Below are 22306 nucleotides of genomic sequence, written 5' to 3' on the forward strand. Positions count from 1 at the left end.
AAAGTAGTGGAAATATTGAATTGAAGAAGCTTAACCAAAACTTGGAATAACTTAGCAAGAAATCGATATTATTTTAAAGAGAAGTAGGGATCTAAAAATGAACTTAAAATATCCATCCAAAATATTGAAATTCCATAAAAAGAGTAGAAATATAAAAGGAAAAACTGGTGGTAATAACAGTTGATAACTTTAACCTAAAAGTCGGAATAACCTAACAAAGAAATTGATAAATTTTAACAGGAAATGGGGATCTAAAAAGTGAACTTGAAACTCTCACCCAAAATATTAGAATTCAATAAAAGGAATAGGAATATAGAATCAAAAAGTAGTGGCAACAAGAGTTGATGAACTCAACCCAAAAATTGGAATAATGGACTAATAATTTGATAAATTCCAATGCGAAGTAGGGCTCTAAAAGTAAACTAGAAATATCTACCGAAAATGTTGAAACTCTATAAAAATAGTTGGAATCTAGGACTTAAAAGTGGTGGGAAAATGAGTTGGAATAACTTACTAGAAATTAGATAAAGGCTAATGGAATGTAGGAATGTTGAAAGTAAACTTAAAATATCCACGTAAAAAGTTGGAATTTAATGAAAAAAGTGAAAATATAGAACCAAAAACTGGTGGAAAAATGAGTTGAAATAACTTACCAAAATTTAGATAAATCGTAACAAAAAAATAGGAATTTGAAAAGTAAACTCGAAACATGCACTATAAATATTGAAATGTGACAAAATAAGTGGGAATATAGTTATTTTGTGACTTGTTTATAATACTTGTATAGTTTCTTGTACTATTTATAAATTTAAAATTATTATATTCTTTTGCTTCATTTAATTACAATTTTATCTTTTTTTCCCTATTTTTTTCATATTTTTTTCGCATTAAAAACAAATTAAAATGTAATATTTATTATGTTAACCAGTTAAAAACCGGTTGTACTGGTTGCGTGCATGCGCTGTATGAGATACAGCGCTGCACTGTAGGTTGACTCAATAAACAGAATCTGGGTACTGTACTTAATTCTCACAATCAAACTATTCACACTAGAGCACATCTCACAATCAAGCAAACCATTACCATTCACACTTATAAAAAATCATCTTTATATAGAAATTATTAGTGGTCCACAGTTCACTTAAGTTTACTCTATTATAAAAAATACTATAAAAATTTTAATTTTATTTAATTCCACACATGATATATGTAATTTGTAGCAATCATTCACTAAAAAAAATATAATTACAGAAAAAAATAAACACAAATTATAGTGATGGTTATTTTGTAATAGTAATTTTAATTTTTTAGTTGACATGTTAATACACATTATTAATATTGGGTGAAAAACAAATAATTTTAAAACCTTATAATATTCTTTATAATAGAATAATTTTGAAGTGAATGACTGATAATTTTTCGTATCTAAATTAAAGCATCTGTTATTTTTTCACAACGCATTACCAATGTGAATGCAATTTCGTCATGTTTGCTTTGCTCACGTTTTTCCTTAACCCATATATACAGAGGAGTACTTCTATTTGCACGTGAAGGAAGGCAATTAATAAGAATTCTAGCTCTCTTTTTGGTTAACCCCACATGAAGGGCGTGCTGAAAATAAATAAAGAAATTAAAGAACACATACATATGCTAGTGATGGTTTGTTTGACTACTTTACAAATTACGACCAGATCAAATATTTTATAATCCATTCACAAATATGAATTGGTGGCCAGAACACAATGTACAAGAGTTTTGTGTATCTATCTTTTTGCTCTTTTTTCACATCATCAAATAAATCGATGAAGTGAATGCCGGCCGCTTTATCTTTGCTCATCTCTGATATCTTTTCATACCGTCTACATGGTGAAGGTAATTAAAGAAATTATTAGATATACCACACGTGAAACTGCACCGATATTGTACTTGAAATTCCATCTATTGAAACTATCAAAATTAATATTTTTCGTTAAAATTAAACTAAAATTAGGAGATGACCTATTGTTCGCCAACTGTTTTCAATGTGCTTGATACATAGAATTTGAGTACTGTACTTACTTCTCACAGTCAAACCATTTGCATTAGAGCATACTTCACTATCAAGTAAAATTTTCACAATTATAAAAACGGCATAATCTTTAAAGGAAAATTATTAGCCGTCCACTCTAAGATTATCCTATTATAAAAAATGTTACAAAAGTTTAAATTTTGTTCAATCTTACACTCAGTATATGTAATTACGCTTAGAAAATGATTAAACAAAGTAAATATAAATTATAGTAATAATTATTTTTTTAAGGATAATTCTATTTTTGTAGTGAACAATTGATATGCGTTATAAACAACAATGATAATTTAAAAGTGGATGATTGATAATTCTCCATCTCTAAATTAAAGCATCTGTCATTTTTTCACAAGACATTACCACCATGAATGCAATTTCGTCATGTTTGCTCACGTTTTTCTTAATTCATATATGCAGGATGAGTATTTCTATTTGCACGTGAAGGCAATTAATAAGAATTCTAGCCCTCTTTTTCTTAACCGCGCGCAAATGATAAATAAAGAAATTAAAGAACATCTATATGCTAGCGTTGGGTGTTTGACTACTTTACTACATTAATGACTAGAAGAGAATATACAAAAAGTTTGTAGATCTACCTTTTCACTCTTGTTTCACATCATCAAATAAATTGCCCAGTGAATGCCGGCCACTTTATATCTGCCCATCACTATAATTAGGAGATAGCCTATCGTCTGCCAATTGTCTTTGGGCGATGCCCAGAGAAAAAAAAAATCAATATATTCAATTTAACAGAATTTTAAACTAAATATCACTTTCCTATGTGACAACCCTCCTTACGAAGCTTCCCCCTTCACAATAAACTCTAATATATAATTGTTACTTGTTTGACTGCTTTACTTCTCGACCAAATATTTTATAATCCATTCGTTTGACTACTTCACTAGTTGATCAAATATTTTATAATCCGTTCACACGTACATATATGCTAAATAGAGAGCATGCATGCATATATACTAATAGAGAGCATAACCTAATTGACATTGTGGTTTAATTAGCAATACTGCTACAATGAGTACCGTTTCATATTTTCTCTTCTCTTTCTTGTTGATCCATGGACTAATATTTTCTCATACTATTTACATCGTGAAGGCAAATGAAATCGTTTCGGCTGATTCTTATTTGAATGCAATATCTTCTCACGATCTAGTTCATCGTAAGTTACCAAAGATGGTAACCCTAAGGAAGGTTCCACCACGACCTTCAAGCCCGGTTCCCAACGTGCCTCCACGTCAGAATCCTCCTCCGGGCCGGAAATAGCTGCCGCCGACAACTTTTTTCCAGTAGAATTACCCTCCCCACCATACAATAAAACTTCAACATGTGTTTTGTTGAAGCTAGAAGGCCTTATGTGGGTTCAAGTCTTTTTTTTTTTTTTTGTTTTCTTCGGTAATTATAGAAGGGGTAAAAGCTCGTTTAGTCCCTATATTTTGAAGTTAGTACCCGTTTAGTCCCTATATTTTTAAAAATACCTCAAATCATCCCTACCATTAAATTATTGACACTTTTGCCATTATCTTTTGTTCCTTTTAACTTATTTTTATAATATTGCCCTATTATAATAATTTTTTAGATATTATTAAAAAGAAAAAAATAACCCTATTATAATAATTTTTTTAGACATTATTAAAAAGAAAAAAATAAATTACCAGTTTAACACCAAAAAATAAAATAAAATAAAATAATATATATTAATTTTTGTGGAACACACTCTTGAGATAAAATATTAATTTTTCTAAAAAAATTGATAATGTAATTTTTTAAGATATTAATTTTTTAGACATACGTGAGCTTCCACAAAAATTAATATATACATTTTTTGTTTTTATTTTATTTTTGAGTTTAATTTGATAATTTAATTTTTTATTAATATCCAAAAAAGAAACATTATTGTAAAAATGTAATATTGTAAAAGCAAGTTAAAAATAATAAAAAATAATGGCATAAGGGTCAATATTTAGTAGCAGGGATGTTTTGAGGTGTTTTTAAAAATACAGGGACTAAATAGACATTAACCTCATAATATAGGGACTAAACAAGCTTTTACCCTTATAGAAGTGCAAAATTTTATCTATTGAAAAATTGAATAATTAATTTGTGTCCCAGTCTCTTCACTCTTTTATTTTCTCTACCATTGGTTAACCAAAACTCCATATTGAAAATTTCATTGATCTTCAAAAATAAAATGCGTTTATTAAAGATGATCGAAGTAATTAATAACTAAAACTTATGGTTATGGCTTGGTATTTGACTTTTTATAACAGCACTACGGCAGTAGTGTTTAATCAATGATTGAATTTTTCTACATGGCTCTTATGAATTTGCAAAGTACTTATTTAAAATTAGAAGAAATACTTGTGTAAGAATTAAGATCGACTCACAGGCTAGGTCAGTAGAGTTTTCTCACATGGTAGGTAGAGTAATGAGTCTTATAATGACTCATTAATTTTTAATATTATATTTAATGGGTCTCATAGTGAGACCACTGCTGGTTCCTCTTGAGAACCCACAACTTTACCACATTATGCAGACACCTAGTCCCCACACAAGTGCTTATGGGGTCCCTTTTATGCGAAAGTATCTCTCACAACTATTTTCATATATAGAATTGTGGCTTTCACACCATAATCATGCATGTCATGGCTCAACCACTAAGAAATACGACACATATTATCGGTTACTTGGTTGAACTATTCGTAGTGACATATGTTTTGGTTGAACTATTCGTAGTAAGTAAAATTAATTAAAATTTTGGCCACAGTAAAATTACCAATTTCCACCTTAAGAATGATAAAATTGTAAAAGCATTTGAAACCTTTAAAAGTATCACATTTTTACCCGAAGTTTTAGAAATATGATTTTCACACCTTGCCGTTAGCACGGCTGGAATATGTTAGAAAAAATAATTGAAAAAAAGATAATTTTGTTCTTGTAATGTTATTTAACAATACAATGCATGATTTTTTTTTTTTAGCAAGGACTAAATAAAAACAATAATGTCGGATTTGGGCATCTAATATATCATTTTATAGTCTCAACAAGAGAAATAAAAGTCATAGTAATTGGTTTACCAGCTTATGTTGTTAATTGCTTCAGAAAGTTCTTTGAATATTTCAAAAAGACTTCAAACATATTTTTGAGGTACTAAATGATAGAATTTGAAAACAATTTACCAATTTGGTTTGAAATTCAAATCATATACCATCCTTGAGGTGATTAAAATTCACCCTTGATCAGAACCAAAAAAAATTAGGGATAAAATAGTAAAAGAAATAAAAATTTGAACGTTAATAATCTTTTCCTTGTGGATAATATAGGGGTTTCGGTTTTTCTCTCTCTCATATTCATCATAAAAAAAAAAAGAGAGCAAATGATTTTTTTACATGCCAAATTTTGTATCCAAAGTTTTATTCCAAATGATATGGCATGTGATGTGTCATTCATTAAGTGGTTGATAATCAAGATCTAAATGAATTAATTATATTATCTCCCACATCCAATATCATATACATGACATTCTGTTGAATTTTCAGTATGTAAAACATAATTAATCTTTTATTGCCCTCACTCTAGGGCAACATTTGGCGTACATATGATCGTTTCATCTCAAGATAGATGATGTATCTTTTGAATGTCCTAAATTTTTATTGAAGATAGTCCAAAATCCTTGGAGAGTCAAGTTATTGCATTTTCTTTATGATAGGAAGTTATTGAATTAAAAACAAAGTGACAAAGCTCCTTAGCAAACAAATCAATTAAGTGATGTAAATGGTTTACAAATAAAAAAAGAAGAAGATAAAATACCATTGTACTTTGTTTATGAAAAATCTATAAAGTTATTGAGTGTGGGGATAATCCACAAGCTCTGCCATGCCCACTCCTAACCTTAGTTGGTCCATAAGACATCACTGCTTTTTTCTCCAAAAGGTGCCCATGACCGCCAACCTACCCCCTCAAGCTTAATTTCATGTCTAATGAACATTCAAAATGTTTACGGAGGGATCTTTTCCAATTCACAAACCAATCATTCACATCAAAAGAAGCTTTACATAAAAAAGTCTCTTCAATTTGACCATTTTGAATACCATTTGTGACAATTTTAACTAAATTTTAAGACAATTATTTTTGTCACAAAAACATATTTTAACATGACAAAAATAATTTTAGTCATTAAAACCTTTTAAGACGGTCTTTCCACGACTATCGTGTGACAATTTATTTTTTGTCATAAAAAATATAAGGTGACTAATTTATTATTTTTGATGACTAAATTTTTTGTAATAAAATATTATTTTTCTTGTAGTGAATTGATGAAATATCACAACATTTGAAATAGATTTTTGGGATAAAAATTTAAAATGTGTAGCGCTATTTTTTAAAAAAGGTAGAGATGGGAAATCCTAATCTATATTTTAGCCTCTTGTCTCGCCAAGATTCAGATTCAATGATTAGCCAAAGAAGTCTATTTGAAAATTATTCGGTTAAGCTCTTGGGAAGATAGCGAGTTTTGATTATTTTCTCTATTTAGATTCATATACAATCATGATTTTCTTGAACATTATATTCATTTTTTCCTTAAATTATTGGTTGATACTATATGAAGTTATTGTAATTCGCATTCCTTGTTTGGATTTTTTATTATTCTGAATTGAATATTTATACTAAAATATTCATCTATCATTTAAAAAAAATCAACTTGGTTGGAAATTTCATTGAATGTAAAAGAAAAGAAAAAGACTACATGATAGGGGACTATATAATGAGTCTTACCCTTTTAAAATTAAAGATAGACGGTCTGCAAAAGATAAACAAGCAAGATCAAAGATAATGCAAAATAATTGAAGCAAATAAATTTACAAATTGGTTTCAAACCTGCGACCTTCGTCGTTAGTTGAATTATTCATCTATAATTTTCTAGTAGTCGTATGGATTCCGCAAATGACCTAGATTGAATAAACATATATATTATTGTTATTGTTTGTTTAGACTTTGGATTGAATAGATATGTGTAATACCTGTCCAAGCTGTGTTCGGACAAAGCTATTAATTTTTCTAATTACAAGGCTATAGTATGTTACATGTGAGAGAGTTAATGAATTAATTTTTGAGTCCTGAATTTTTATTACTTAACAGACACATTTTAGGTTGTGAAGCTCAATATAAAACTTTGACGAGCTTTGTTCTTGAAGTAGATGATATCTTCTCAGTTTTCGGGTGTATGCTTTTTATTCACAACTATCTTCGCTTAATTGTGGCTTTCACAACATGATCATGCATGATACATATTGTTTGCGGCTAATTTTGGGTCAATGAATAAAAAACCACAAAACCAACCCAAGAGCAATAAATTTATATTTTTGTCGGGGAGCGGGGTACCTCGCTTGTTCGGCACGTGTGGGCTGTTTGGGATTTTTGTGGAGTGAAGGAGGATTGAGATGACGGTGGTTATGGAGGGGGTTTGACTTTAGGTGCGGAGGGCTGGTGAAACTCGCCTTAAACCTGCGAAACAACCAAAAATAGGTCAGAGGTGGAGCCGGGGGTGGCCGGCGACCACACTCTGACGCTCAAGTCAGAGTTAAATTATCTCAGGTTAGAGAGCTTGCAAGCTCTCGGTAATGGAGATTTTGAGGTTAAAGAAACCCTAGTTTTTTGTGGTGAGTGTGTTCACTTACTCGATAAAAATCAAACCTGAGTATTTATATGGTGTACCCCGGTCGCCGTGCCACTTGGCGCTATTTTAGTGGCGTTCCCTGCTGTCATGTCAGGAATATTCTTATTTTCATGTGTATGGTGGCTTAGACGTCTCAAAAATATCAATGGAGAGCAAGTTTGTGGCGTATTCACGTGCTGGGTGTAGTAGAGTGGTCCCGTGTACCTCTGCAATTCCGTTGTAATTTTACAGGTGTAGCAGGAAAAGCTGGTGGTCCAAACTGTCACAATATCACACTTTTGGCGGATTCGCTGGTGTGACAGGCGACTGTCTCCTCTTTTGCGGCACAAGATTTTCTTATTTTTCGACACGTATCAAACCGATCTTTTTGAGATTCGGGGCCCACATATCCCTTCAAATATTTACGAAGATTTTTATATCCGTTTCTAGTGTACCCGAGTTACCCCCAGAGTCCTTAGGGTAGCCGGGGTACCTAGAGTACCCGAGGTACCCGAGACAAATTAATCTCTTAAATATCGACACGTGGCGCTTCATCATTGGTCTCATATTTCCTTCCCAAACAACATCCCCCTAGTTTCTTTGTGGCGAATGTAATTGAGGTACAAGAAACTCTTAGAGGAACTGTGTGACATGTGGCGATATTTACACACTGAACTAATGCATGTCTTCTTGGAGGAACATCCCCCTGGATTTTTTTTTTTTTTTAACGATGGGAACAAACAGTTGTCTTCATGTCTCTCTCTCCTTTTTCCTGGGAAGTGGCAGCCGTCTGACATGTAGTTTAAATTTTTTTTTTAAAATATCAATCTCACGCAAACATCCCTGATCTTCTTTTCGTGCAGTGTGCTCTGTCAGGTTTAATTAAAAACCCCTGATGTAAATGTCAATCTCTTGTCGTTTATTTTGAAAATCCCAACATAATCTCCCATTAAATTTAATTACTTCCAGTGGCTTCTTGCTTGCTCTAGCTTTTAGAATTCAAAAACCAGTCAAATCATTTCAATCACCAGCTTCACATTTTTTTTTCTATAAATCACCTTCTGCACGTTTTCATTTCCCCTTTATTCTCTTTCATTTTGCCATCCCCAAAAACTTTTTTCTCTTCTTCTCCAATTTCCAACGCCTCCCCATCTCTACCTTTTCTTCTTTATTCTACTTTTTTCTTCTTGTCCCTTCATCTGGTTTTTTTTTTTTTTTTTTTTTTAACGATGGGAACAAACAGTTGTCTTCATGTCTCTCTCTCCTTTTTCCTGGGAAGTGGCAGCCGTCTGACATGCAGTTTAATTTTTTTTTAAAAATATCAATCTCACGCAAACATCCCTGATCTTCTTTTCGTGCAGTGTGCTCTGTCAGGTTTAATTAAAAACCCCTGATGTAAATGTCAATCTCTTGTCGTTTATTTTGAAAATCCCAACAAAATCTCCCATTAAATTTAATTACTTCCAGTGGCTTCTTGCTTGCTCTGGCTTTTAGAATTCAAAAACCAGTCAAATCATTTCAATCACCAGCTTCACATTTTTTTTTCTATAAATCACCTTCTGCACGTTTTCATTTCCCCTTTATTCTCTTTCATTTTGCCATCCCCAAAAACTTTTTTCTCTTCTTCTCCAATTTCCAACGCCTCCCCATCTTTACCTTTTCTTCTTTATTCTACTTTTTTCTTCTTGTCCCTTCATCTGGTTTTTTTTTTTTTTTTTTAACGATGGGAACAAACAGTTGTCTTCATGTCTCTCTCTCCTTTTTCCTGGGAAGTGGCAGCCGTCTGACATGCAGTTTAATTTTTTTTTTAAAAATATCAATCTCACGCAAACATCCCTGATCTTCTTTTCGTGCAGTGTGCTCTGTCAGGTTTAATTAAAAACCCCTGATGTAAATGTCAATCTCTTGTCGTTTATTTTGAAAATCCCAACATAATCTCCCATTAAATTTAATTACTTCCAGTGGCTTCTTGCTTGCTCTGGCTTTTAGAATTCAAAAACCAGTCAAATCATTTCAATCACCAGCTTCACATTTTTTTTTCTATAAATCACCTTCTGCACGTTTTCATTTCCCCTTTATTCTCTTTCATTTTGCCATCCCCAAAAACTTTTTTCTCTTCTTCTCCAATTTCCAACGCCTCCCCATCTCTACCTTTTCTTCTTTATTCTACTTTTTTCTTCTTGTCCCTTCATCTTCCATCTTTTTTTTTTTTAACAATGGGAACAAACAGTTGTCTTCATGTCTCTCTCTCCTTTTTCCTGGGAAGTGGCAGCCGTCTGACATGTAGTTTAAATTTTTTTTTTAAAATATCAATCTCACGCAAACATCCCTGATCTTCTTTTCGTGCAGTGTGCTCTGTCAGGTTTAATTAAAAACCCCTGATGTAAATGTCAATCTCTTGTCGTTTATTTTGAAAATCCCAACATAATCTCCCATTAAATTTAATTACTTCCAGTGGCTTCTTGCTTGCTCTAGCTTTTAGAATTCAAAAACCAGTCAAATCATTTCAATCACCAGCTTCACATTTTTTTTTCTATAAATCACCTTCTGCACGTTTTCATTTCCCCTTTATTCTCTTTCATTTTGCCATCCCCAAAAACTTTTTTCTCTTCTTCTCCAATTTCCAACGCCTCCCCATCTCTACCTTTTCTTCTTTATTCTACTTTTTTCTTCTTGTCCCTTCATCTTCCATCTTTTTTTTTTTTAACGATGGGAACAAACAATTGTCTTCATGTCTCTCTCTCCATTTTCCTGGAAAGTGGCAGCCGTCTGACATGCAATTTAAATTTTTTTTTTAAATATCAATCTCACGCAAACATCCCTGATCTTCTTTTCGTGCAGTGTGCTCTGTCAGGTTTAATTAAAAACCCCTGATGTAAATGTCAATCTCTTGTCGTTTATTTTGAAAATCCCAACATAATCTCCCATTAAATTTAATTACTTCCAGTGGCTTCTTGCTTGCTCTGGCTTTTAGAATTCAAAAATCAGTCAAATTATTTCAATCACCAGCTTCACATTTTTTTTTTCTATAAATCACCTTCTGCACATTTTCATTTCCCCTTTATTCTCTTTCATTTTGCCATCCCCAAAAACTTTTTTCTTTTCTTCTCCAATTTCCAACGCCTCCCCATCTCCACCTTTTCTTCTTTATTCTACTTTTTTCTTCTTGTCCCTTTGTCTTCCATTTTTTTTTTCAACTTGTGTCTTGTGTTTTTAGGAGAACAAGATGGGGAGAAAAATTGTTCTGAAAAAGGGTCGTAATGTGGTTAAGGAGCCGGGGGAGTCGAGTGAGGAGGCTCCCCTTTCTGATTCAGCCCCTCATATATCCCTTAGTGACGACGATGGGTCCCCTTTGGCTAGTCCCAAGTTATCTCGAACCAAAACTAGTAAAAAATCAAAGATTAAAGGCAAACACCCAGCCAAGCCAGCCCATAGAAAACTCGTGCAAAGACATCCAGACCCAAATCTCCTGTTCCTGTTAGCATTCCAGAACCTCCCCTGATGTATTTTTGGCACTTGCGTGGTGATTTCCGTAGATGTGCTCACTGCTCATCTTAATAAAGATTATGGTGTATCTCAAAATAATTTAGTAATTCGCACATCATCATAAGATAAAACGAAATTCATATTTGGCGAAACTAGGATAAAATAAAGATTATGGCGTATCTCAGATAGGCTTGTGGAGTTTCTCGAGTACCCCAGGTACCATCTTTTTTTTTTTCGGGGACCTTCTTGGGCCCCTTTCTTGTAGAAATGGTAAAAAACATGCTTGTTTTGCCATCCGCTTCTAGTCAATATTAAATAAAATAATGCGAATAGAGGGGCATGCTTGCCTACCTCGTTTCGTTTATCTATTCTTTACTTGGCGCAAGTAAAAGAATGGAGGTGTGGGTGTGTGCATATTTTAACGGAACCTCATGGCGCTAGGGTATGCTGGTTTACTTTGCCCTCGGGCCTTCTCTGACCCTCCCTCTTTAATTTTGTTGTATTATTTCTTATTGGCGTTGACCTCGAACAGATCTTCACGATCGAATTGAGTTAGATACCTCAGGTTCCCCTAATTATCTTGAAATGGAGCAATTATAGTTGAATAAGACATGGCGTAATAAGAGAGAGTCACATTAATGGCGAAAATTTAACCATAATCACATTCGGTAATCAAAAGGAGAACATTACATAAGACTGACTCATTGTCCCAATGGGAATAGAAAACCGTATAGATATCCACTCTCTAGGACTTAGGGAATTAAAAATTTCACTTGCACATGTGGGGTACCCTAAGTACCTTTTGATGGCTTTACCACATTGCACACATAGTAAAGAAAATAAGAGATCGATAAAGTGAATGATAAGGTTTAAGACACTGTCCTCATGTTAGTAGTACTTCCTCAGCATTGTGGCATTTCAGGGATGCTTGACGATTGTTCCATCCATGTGGAGTAGTCTGTATGCCCCCGAACCTACCGGCTTGTCTATGCAATATGGGTCTTCCTAATTGGCTCCGAAAGAGCCCTCCGAGGGTACCCGGGTATTCTGAGTTACCCTTCGTAGGACTAAATCCCCTTTCTTGAATGATCTGGGGCGTACCCTCTTGTCATATAAATCTGAAACGCGGTGCTGGTATATTGCAACCTTCAATTCTGCTTTGGCCCTTTTTTCTTCAACAAAATCAAGATTGGATGAAATCAAAGAGGCATTCTCGGCTTCACCGAAGTATGCAGTTCTATGAGAGGGTATCCCGATTTCAGCTGGAATGACTGCATCAGTCCCGAAAGCCAGAGAAAATGGGGTTTCCCCAGTTGAAATATTCTGAGTTGTCCGATAGGCCCAAAGAATGCCGGGTAACTCGTTTACCCAAGCTCTCTTTCTTTCCTCCAGCCTCTTTTTTAGGATACCCTTGATGATTTTGTTGATGGCTTCCACTTGTCCATTAGATTGCGGGTGAGCCAGAGAAGCAAATCGGTTGGCTATCCCAAGCTCCGAGAAGAAATTCTGAAATTTTTTGTTATCGAATTGCTTCCCGTTGTCGCTGACAATTGCATTAGGGATACTATATCTGCATATGAGGTTCCTCCAAACAAAATCAGTGGTTTTTCTCTCCGTAATGCTTGCCAATGGCTTCGCTTCTACCCACTTTATGAAATAGTCAACGGCTACAATTGCATACTTAGTTTGTCCTTTACCAGTTGGTAGTGGGCCAATGAGATCTATGCCCCAAACAGTAAATGGCCACGAAGAAGACATGACAGTTAACTTTTCTGGTGGAAGGTGGGGTATCTTGGCAAATCTCTGGCACTTATCACAACTATTGACAATGTTTTTGGCATCCTCCCGCATCGTAGGCCAATAAAATCCTTGACGAAGGGCCTTCTGTGCCAATGATTGTGCTTCATAGTGGTTACCGCAAATCCCTTCGTGTATCTCTCTCATGACATATTCGGCATGTTCATTTCCCAAGCACTTTAAGTAAGGGAGGGTAAACCCTCTTCTGAATAAGGTATCCTCGATGAGACAATATCGAGCAGCTTTGTACTTTAGCTTCCTTGCTTCATTCTTGTTTGAGGGCAGATCCCCACTTTTAAGGTATCCTATGATTGGTTGCATCGAGGGTACCCCAGCAGTTATCGACCCTATTTCTTCTGGCTCAAGTAGATTAATACTGGGTGTAGGTACGTACTCAGCAGTGATTTGACCAACCGACTGAGTTGCACCGAAGGAAGCCATTTTGGCGAGGTTGTCAGCTTCACAATTTTCTAATCGTGGAACTCTTTCCACCTTGACCTCAGCAAATTGAGATATTAATTCTCTTGTTCTCCCGAGGTACCCCTTCATATTTTCTTCCTTAGCTTGATATTCTGAGTTGATCTGACCGACCACCAATTGAGAGTCACTCTTGATGTAGACTCTTTTCGCGCCCAAGGCCTTCAACATCCTTAGCCTCGCTATCATAGCCTCATACTCGGCTTCGTTGTTTGAGGCTTTGAACCCAAATTGCAAGGCATAACATAGCTTCACCTTATCCGGATCGATGATTATTACTCCTACACCGCTTTCGTGCGAGTTGGAGGAACCATCCACATAAATTTCCCAGACATGCTCTTCTTCAATAGCTGATGTAGTTTCGCCCGGGTACCTCGGGATCTCCTCACCCCCGGAGTCATTGGTGAATTCTGCAATGAAATCGGCGATGGCTTGGGCTTTAATAGTTGAGTGTGGCTTGAAGATGATGTTGAACTCACTCAATTCAAAAGACCAACGAAGAAGTCTTCCAGACATGTCTAACTTCTGGAGGATTTATCGAAGGGGAAGGTTTGTTACAACGGCAATGGTGTGGGCCTGAAAATACGGCCGGAGTTTCCTCGCAGAGATTACCAAAGCCAAAACTAGCTTCTCTGTGGCGGGGTACCTCTTTTCCGTATCCACCATTGCCCTACTAGTGTAGTAAATAAGCCGTTGCACCCCGTCTTCATCTTCTCTAAGCAACACCGAGCTAGTGGCGTGCCTAGAAACAACGAGATACAACAGAAGCACTTCTCCATGCTTAGGCTTGGCGAGCAATGGTGAATTAACGAGGTACTCCTTTAGCTTCTGAAAAGCCTCTTCGCACTCGGCGATCCATTTGAGCTTCTTTCCCGCTTTCAAGGCTTTAAAAAATGGCTTGCACCTGTCGGTGGCCTTGGAGATGAAGCGACTCAAGGCGACTATCTGGCTAGCTAAGCTCTGGACTTCTTTAATGGTACTTGGTGACTTCATCCCAAGAACCGCCTGGATTTTGTCGGGATTAGCCTCAATTCCCCGTTGTTGTACCATAAATCCAAGGAATTTACTCGAAGTCACCCCGAATGCACATTTCTCGGGATTTAGGCGCATCTGATGCTTTATCAAAATATTGAAGGTATCTCTGAGGTGCCTCGAGTGATCACTGGCGTACACCGACTTCGTTATCATATTATCGATGTACACCTCCATGGTACAACCGATTTGCTGTTTGAAGACCTTGTTCACCAAACGCTGATAGGTGGCGCCCGCATTCTTCAAACCAAAAGGCATAACCTTATAGCAGTATAACCCACGGTTGGTGATGAAGGCCGTTTTATCTTGATCAGGCTCGTACATTGGAATTTGGTTGTACCCGGAGAAAGCATCCATGAAACTAAGCATCTCGTGCCCAGCCGTAGCATCGACCAACTGGTCTACCCGAGGAAGCGGGAAGCTATCCTTAGGGCAAGACTTGTTTAAATCCGTGAAATCTACACACATGCACCATTTCCCGTTAGACTTCTTAACCAATACAATATTTGAGACCCAATCGGGGTTCACCGCCTCCTTAATAAACCCCGTTGCTAGCAATCGGTCCACTTCTTGTTCAATGGCGTCATAGCGTTCCTGGTTGAAAGCTCGACGTTTTTGCTTGATAGGCCTATGACGTGGATCGACATTGAGCTTGTGACAGACGATAGAAGGCGGGATACCCGGCATGTCCGCGTGAGACCAAGCGAACACATCTAAGTTTTTCCTTAAGAACTCAATAAGCTGCTCTCGGTGTTGGTCAGGGAGGTTGGAGCCTACCTTGACCATCTTGGTTGGGTCCTTATTGCAGATCAAAACAAACACAAGATCCTAAGCCGGTGTTCCTCGCTTTTTATCTTTCGGTACTCGGGGATCCAGGGGTACCTTGACTTCTCCCATTGATACTGAATTGGGACTTTGGGGTACCAGTGGTGCCCTGGGAGCTACCATGTCCACTTCCATTGGCCTAGCTTTATACGGCGCTTGGGGTACCTGGGAGTTCATGGACCGTTGAGCTTTCTTACGTGCAACTCTCCGGCATCTAGCCAGTGCCCGCTTGGATAAGCTGGTAAATGGCCTTGTGCTGACGGGGTACCCCTCTAGGAACATATTGGTGGCGATTTGGTAGCTCACTTTCGATGCGACCGAGTAGCACCCTCGAGCCGATTGCTGATCCCCTTTGATCGTGATAATTTCTCCAGCGGTTGGAATCTTCATGGCAAGGTAATGCATGGAGATTGCCGCCTTAGTTATTGCTAAGAATGGTCTTCCCAAGATGATATTATAGGCATCTGGGTGATCCACAATAAGAAAATCAATCATATGAACAATGCGGTGAGGTACCTTACCAAGTGTAACGGGCAGTGTAATGATTCCCTTTGGGATAACCATATCGCCGGCGAACCCAATAAGAGGTGTAGCACATAGGGTGATCTTTGGCGATTCAATCAATAGTTGATCCAAGGCGCTTTTGAAAATGATATCAACAGAGCTGCCGGTGTCTACAAGAGTTCTTGCTACCTTACCAGTAGTAACCTTCAACGTAATTACTAAGGCGTCGTCATGGGGGTACAAGACATCTTCAGCATCTTGCTCTGTGAAAAGGATAAATGGGGGATGGTGGGGTACCCCAAGTTGATTTTGACAAGCGAAGTTCACTTCTTTTCCAGGGCGATCCAAAATTGGTGGCTTGCTGTAACGTTTGATGGCCCGTCTAAATTCCCCAGCGAGGGTAGGACCCCCTGCTATCATTCGAACATACACGCCTTTCTTAGACCCCTGGGGTATCTCGGCTTCGGGATGAGGGTTAGCAACTTGTTTACCCTTATTTTGCTCCAAGAACTTCCTTGCCTCACGCATATCAGCCATAAATTCCTTGAGATACCCACTCAGAATCAATGACTCAATTTCTTCCCTCAAGTGAAAGCATTCGGCGGTGCTATGGCCGAAATCTTCATGAAACTCACAATACTTCAAGCTACGCTTCATATTGGGGTATTTCCGAATTGGCTTAGGTGGGCGAAGCATCCCCGTATCCCTAATATGGTAAAAAAATTTTTCTGGAGATTGATTCAAATGGTGGAAAGAGTCATATCTGGATTTTTGTGGTGCTTCCCGTTGTTCTGGCGGTAGCGGTGGGCCATGTACTCGGGGTGCTTGGAAGGGTACCTGAGGTACCCGGGTTACCCGGGGTACACTAGGGATATTCAGTCCTCTCCCACGTGGGGTTGGACGAGGTGGGCTGTGTACCCGAGGTGCTCGAGAGGGTACCTGAGGTACATCAGCTCTCTTGGGTTTCTCCTTGTTTCTCACAACTTCGACTCTGTCTTCCTCCCACTTTAGGTTACACTTCTCATCCATTTCTATTTGTTGCAGGGCTCCAGAACGAGCTTCCCCATATGAAAGAGGGCGGTGTTTTTGAAATGACCACCATAACTTCCCCAAACGCAAATTCTTTTCAAAATGAGTGAGAGTATGTTGGTGACCAAATGTACCGGTACGCAACACCTCTTGGTGGAAGCGGGTTACGTACTCGGCTAAAGACTCCGAGTCCCCTTGCTTGATGAAAGCAAGCTTGGAGGATGTTATGTCTTGGGTGGATGCATAACCAAACTCATGAACAAAATCTTTTAGGAGATGGTCTGGGGAGGATACACTACTTACCTTCAACGATCGGAACCATGACTTGGCTGGTCCAGTGAGGGTATACGGGAAAATTCGGCACATAGCATTGTCGCCCGCTCCTTTAATCATCATCTGGTCATGATATAACTCAGCATGTTCCACGGGATCCGAGGTATCCGAGTATTGTTGTATTTGAGGCATGGTGAACGCTTCCGGGAGAACCGCTGTCCAAATCTCCATGGTGAATGGTGAGTTATGCACTACTGGCGCTAGAGCATTGGTGGGGTTTTGTTTTTCAGAAAGGAGCTTCACTTGAGCTTCGAGGTACTCCATTTTCTCCAGGAACTCGCGGGGTACTCCAGGTGCACATGAGGAGGCCGCTGTTGTCTGGGAAGCTCTTTTGGCGTTTAACTTATACCGGAGATCTTCATGGGCTTTTTGTTTGCGTTTGATACCCTAGCTACTACGGGAATAACAGGAGGCAGTGGAGCGTTCTTCCCGGGAGCCGGCGGCTTGAAACTTTGAATGGGTGCCCGATGACCCATGCTTTGGTCTACTTCCCTCCGGTATTTCAGATCTTGGTATGATCTATTTCTCACCGTGTGGAGGCGGGACATCTTGAGTTACCGGAGAAGTGGCTGCTACGGGTACCCGAGATCCCACTGCTCTGAGAATCGCATGAGCTAAATCCTCAAAGTGTTTATGAGTAACGGGATCCTCGTCGAGTTGAATACCAACTGATTGCTTAACTGATTTGCCTTTCTCTAGGCGGGATCCCCTTCTTGTCGAGTCACCCCTCTCATCACCACCATGGTCCTCTTCTCCATCATGACCTAGCATTTGGTTATCAGCGGGTACGTCGGGTGCCATGGTTGTGCAAGCACACGTACCGACAAGCTTAGCACCGTGTGGAAGCTTTTTGCTCGTGTCCCCACAGACGGCGCCAATTGTTTGCGGCTAATTTTGGGTCAATGAATAAAAAACCACAAAACCAACCCAAGAGCAATAAATTTATATTTTTGTCGGGGAGCGGGGTACCTCGCTTGTTCGGCACGTGCGGGCTGTTTGGGATTTTTGTGGAGTGAAGGAGGATTGAGATGACGGTGGTTATGGAGGGGGTTTGACTTTAGGTGCGGAGGGCTAGTGAAACTCGCCTTAAACTTGCGAAACAACCAAAAAGAGGTCAGAGGTGGAGCCGGGGGTGGCCGGCGACCACACTCCGACGCTCAAGTCAGAGTTGAGTTATCTCAGGTTAGAGAGCTTGCAAGCTCTCGGTAATGGAGATTTTGAGGTTAAAGAAACCCTAGTTTTTTGTGGTGAGTGTGTTCACTTACTCGATAAAAATCAAATCTGAGTATTTATATGGTGTACCCCGGTCGCCGTGCCACCTGGTGCTATTTTAGTGGCGTTCCCTGCCGTCATGTCAGGAATATTCTTATTTTCATGCGTATGGTGGCTTAGACGTTTCAAAAATATCAGTGGAGAGCAAGTTTGTGGCGTATTCACTTGCTGGGCGTAGTGGAGTGGTCCCGCGTACCTCTGCAATTCCGTTGAATTTTACAGGTGTAGCAGGAAAAGCTGGTGGTCCCAACTGTCACAATATCACACTTTTGGCGGATTCGCTGGCGTGACAGGCAGCTGTCTCCTCTTTTGCGGCACAAGATTTCCTTATTTTTCGACACGTATCAAACCGATCTTTTTGAGATTCGGGGCCCACATATCCTTTCAAATATTTATGAAGATTTTTATATCCGTTTCTAGTGTACCCGAGGTACCCCCGGAGTCCTTAGGGTAGCCGGGGTACCTAGAGTACCTGAGGTACCCAAGGTACCCGAGACAAATTAATCTCTTAAATATCGACACGTGGCGCTTTATCATTGGTCTCATATTTCCTTCCCAAACACATATCATGACTGGATAATTCTCCTCTAAACCCTTCGATTAGGGTCAATTATCTAGTCAATTTTTTTATATTTTTCTAAAATTATCAAAACACATATCGTTATTTCGATCATTATTTGATTTAACTTTTGAATGATGAAATTATTTTTTGCATAATTTAACACGTAATAATTGAAAAAAAACATGAATAATTAAGTAGATTTTGATAAAAGACTTGGCACCGAAGAGCATTTACCCTATCATAACTTGACCACTACCAAATACTTAAATTATTGGTCATCTGGTTTTGAACAAGTCTATAAGTAATTAAGATACTAGCCACCATTCATATTAAAATATATACGGGCGTGTTAATCTTATATAAAAGGCCATGCGTTTTCCTTTTACACTGCGACGGTGGAAACAAAACTAATATGGGTTTCAATTCATATTGGCTCACTTTCATATTGATCAGTAGCCTGTTACTTTCACATTCAACTTGCATGGCCATGGCTACTGAAGCTGGTTCTGTGTCTTACAAGTTGGAAAAAACATGAATAATTAAGTAGATTTTGATAAAAGACTAGGCACCGAAGAGCATTTACTCTATCATAACTTGATCACTATCAAATACTTAAATTATTGGTCGTCTGGTTTTGAACAAGTCTAAAAGTAATTAAGATAATGGTCACCATTCATATTAAAATATATATGGGCGGGTTAATCTTATAGAAAAGGCCATGCGTTTTCCTTTTACACTGCTACGGTAGAAACAAAAACTAATATGGGTTTCAATTCATATTGGCTCACTTCCATATTGATCAGTAGCCTGTTACTTTCACATTCAACTTGCATGGCCATGGCTACTGAAGCCGGTTCTGTGTCTTACAAGTTTAAAGTAGTGTCCAGGAGAACATTTGGAACTTTGCCGCCGTCTCCCAAGAAAAACCCTCCAAGTCGCTGGAGACCCGTTCCTCCTCCGCCAGGGTTATAGCTGCTGTCATCATCAATTGCTCCACCATAATCAGTGCTATCTTTCACTTTGATATCATCTTGTCTTGTTAATTTTGTATCCTTTCAATACTTTGTAATAAGTTTTAAGATTGACACCTTTACCCCCTACAGCTTTAGGTTCTATCACTTATGCCATTCAGTTTTCAAAATGCCACGTTGCATCCTTGACGTCAATTTTTGTTTTAAATATGTTTGTTCTATGGTTGGAATGAGTTTTTCGGTGAAAAGTTTTGATATAGAGAAGGTACCATAGTATTATGAAAATTGTTCGGTACAAGTAGTAAAAACTAAAACTCTAAGGGGGAAGGTGTCATTCTCCATTTTATTCTGATGCACACAGTCTTGATCTTCTTCAATAATTGGTGGAGCTACATAAGTTTGTTCTGCTTTCTTTGTTTGATCTTTTGTTGTTGCAAAGACTACATGAGTTTATTACATACCTCCAAATAATTGGAAGACAAATCTTCCCCTACATATATGCAAGTGACTTGAACTCACTCACTCAGATCTATGGGAAGAAGTGTTGGTTTACCTTTAGCATGCTTGGAGGTTCCCATGTTCACAAACTTATACGCCCATTTATGATTGCTATTATTATTATTATTATTATTTTATCATTTTGCTTTTTTATTTTTTCAGGTATTAGATTAACTAAAAACTTAAGTTCCTTCTCACATATATAATTGTAGTTCAAATCTAATTCTCTTATATCACCACAAGAGACTTTACCGAATCCATTCACATTCACATTTAGAATAAAAAATTCTTCCTTTGAAATTGTAAAATAGTGACATGGAAGAAATAATAGTCGATGGAAATCACATGAAGATGTCATTTTGACACGCGCACAAACTAGGAAATAATATCGTTATTTGATGTAATTATTGCAAGAATCAAGAAGTATATATCATTACATATAGCAAGAATAAGATCATCATATAATACTGTATGAAAATAATTTATGCACGTGAATTCCAAAGATAAATTCATCATTTATAATGGTTGATTAGTTAACTTTGATGTTATTGCATTTTTCTTGTATAAAGAGGCATTTGATGAGCCATTGATAAGTACAATAATAGTGGAAATACAATTTTCAAAATTGTTATAATTTTCTTAGTAACAAGTAAAATGCCATGAAAAGCATTATTTTATTTCACCAAAGTCAATAAACATTTTTTTTCTCTTCTTGATGCGTGCACTAATTACTCTCTCTCTCTCTCTCTATATATATATATATATAGTAGTTTTCCAATTAGGGATCCCTGACTTTAATAAAGTCAGGGATTAGCTAAAAGATAAAAAAGTTTAGATTTTATTATATTACATGATAAAATACAGTGCATTGGAGTATGTGTTTATTTTGTATGTAGCCGCCACAATTTTTCCAGTAGCATACCATGGCCCCCGCGCCCCCGCATACATGACTTTTTCAATATGCGAGTTATCTGTTGATGCAAGAGGCCTTTTTAAGTGCTTGGTCTAATTGTGTTTGTTGGTTTCTCCCATTAAGTAAAACTTTTCGTGTATATAAAGAAAATAATAATTAATTAGTCTATGAGCCTCTTCATTATTTTGTACGTTTTCCACTATCAATGAAATAAGTTATCGAAAATTCCATGGAAATCTTCAATCCATTCCAACAATAAAATAAAAAATTTATTAAAGATAAATTAAATTAAAGCTAGATCTACTAGTAATGGCTTGATATTTGACTTTTTATAACTACATGAACTTATAATCAATAACTTATTATTCATCATGACTCTTCTTATGATTAGTTAACATGTGTTTGCTTGTGAAAGTCTGTCTTAGGGATGGTAATGGTACCTGCAAACCTGCAAATCTGCTCAAACCCGCTCACTACCGATAATTTTACAGGTTGCAGATGAGTTTGATATTATAAATTGAAACCAGCACTAAGCTGCGGGTGGGTTTGGTATTAGTCAAATATCCGCCGGATACCCGCATGAATATCCACCAACCCGCAACATTTTTAATTATTTTTAATTGAAAAAATATTTAAATCTAAAAATAAACTAATATCATTATTATAATTTTGATTGAATTTTGTTTAACTTGACGCATGGATTATTATCTACTTATTATGATTTTGTATCAACTATTATTCTTTAACTTAATGCATGAATTATTTCATTATTATAATTTTATTCTTTGGATTAGTATTTAAAAAGTATTATTCTTTAGAAAATATTAATCTTAATCATTATTGTCGGAACTGTGTTGGATGGTCGCTAATGGTG

The 22306-nt window shown here is 37.1% G+C and overlaps 2 protein-coding genes across 2 annotated transcripts in view; one reads left to right on the forward strand and one right to left on the reverse strand.

Moving 5' to 3' along the window:
- LOC112099908 (protein FAR1-RELATED SEQUENCE 9-like) overlaps positions 1-11235 on the forward strand; it is a 20652-nt gene extending 9417 nt beyond the window's left edge. The window contains exon 2 of the mRNA XM_024187436.1: positions 10951-11235. Coding sequence (XP_024043204.1) covers positions 10951-11235 — 285 coding nt within the window. The remainder of the gene's footprint in view (positions 1-10950) is intronic.
- Positions 11236-15353: 4118 nt separating this feature from the next.
- Positions 15354-17480, reverse strand: LOC112099909. Its single transcript, XM_024187437.1, has one exon. The coding sequence runs from the start codon at positions 17478-17480 to the stop codon at positions 15354-15356; it is 2127 nt and encodes a 708-aa protein (XP_024043205.1).
- Between the last annotated feature and the right edge of the window lie 4826 nt (positions 17481-22306).

This window comes from Citrus clementina, unplaced genomic scaffold (assembly GCF_000493195.1).
Source record: "Citrus clementina cultivar Clemenules unplaced genomic scaffold, Citrus_clementina_v1.0 scaffold_3, whole genome shotgun sequence".
Lineage (NCBI taxonomy): Eukaryota > Viridiplantae > Streptophyta > Magnoliopsida > Sapindales > Rutaceae > Citrus > Citrus x clementina.

Excerpts from the sequence above, each read along its gene's own strand:
- LOC112099909 (XM_024187437.1), bottom strand. The coding sequence starts at position 17,480 with ATGGAGTACCTCGAAGCTCAAGTGAAGCTCCTTTCTGAAAAACAAAAC.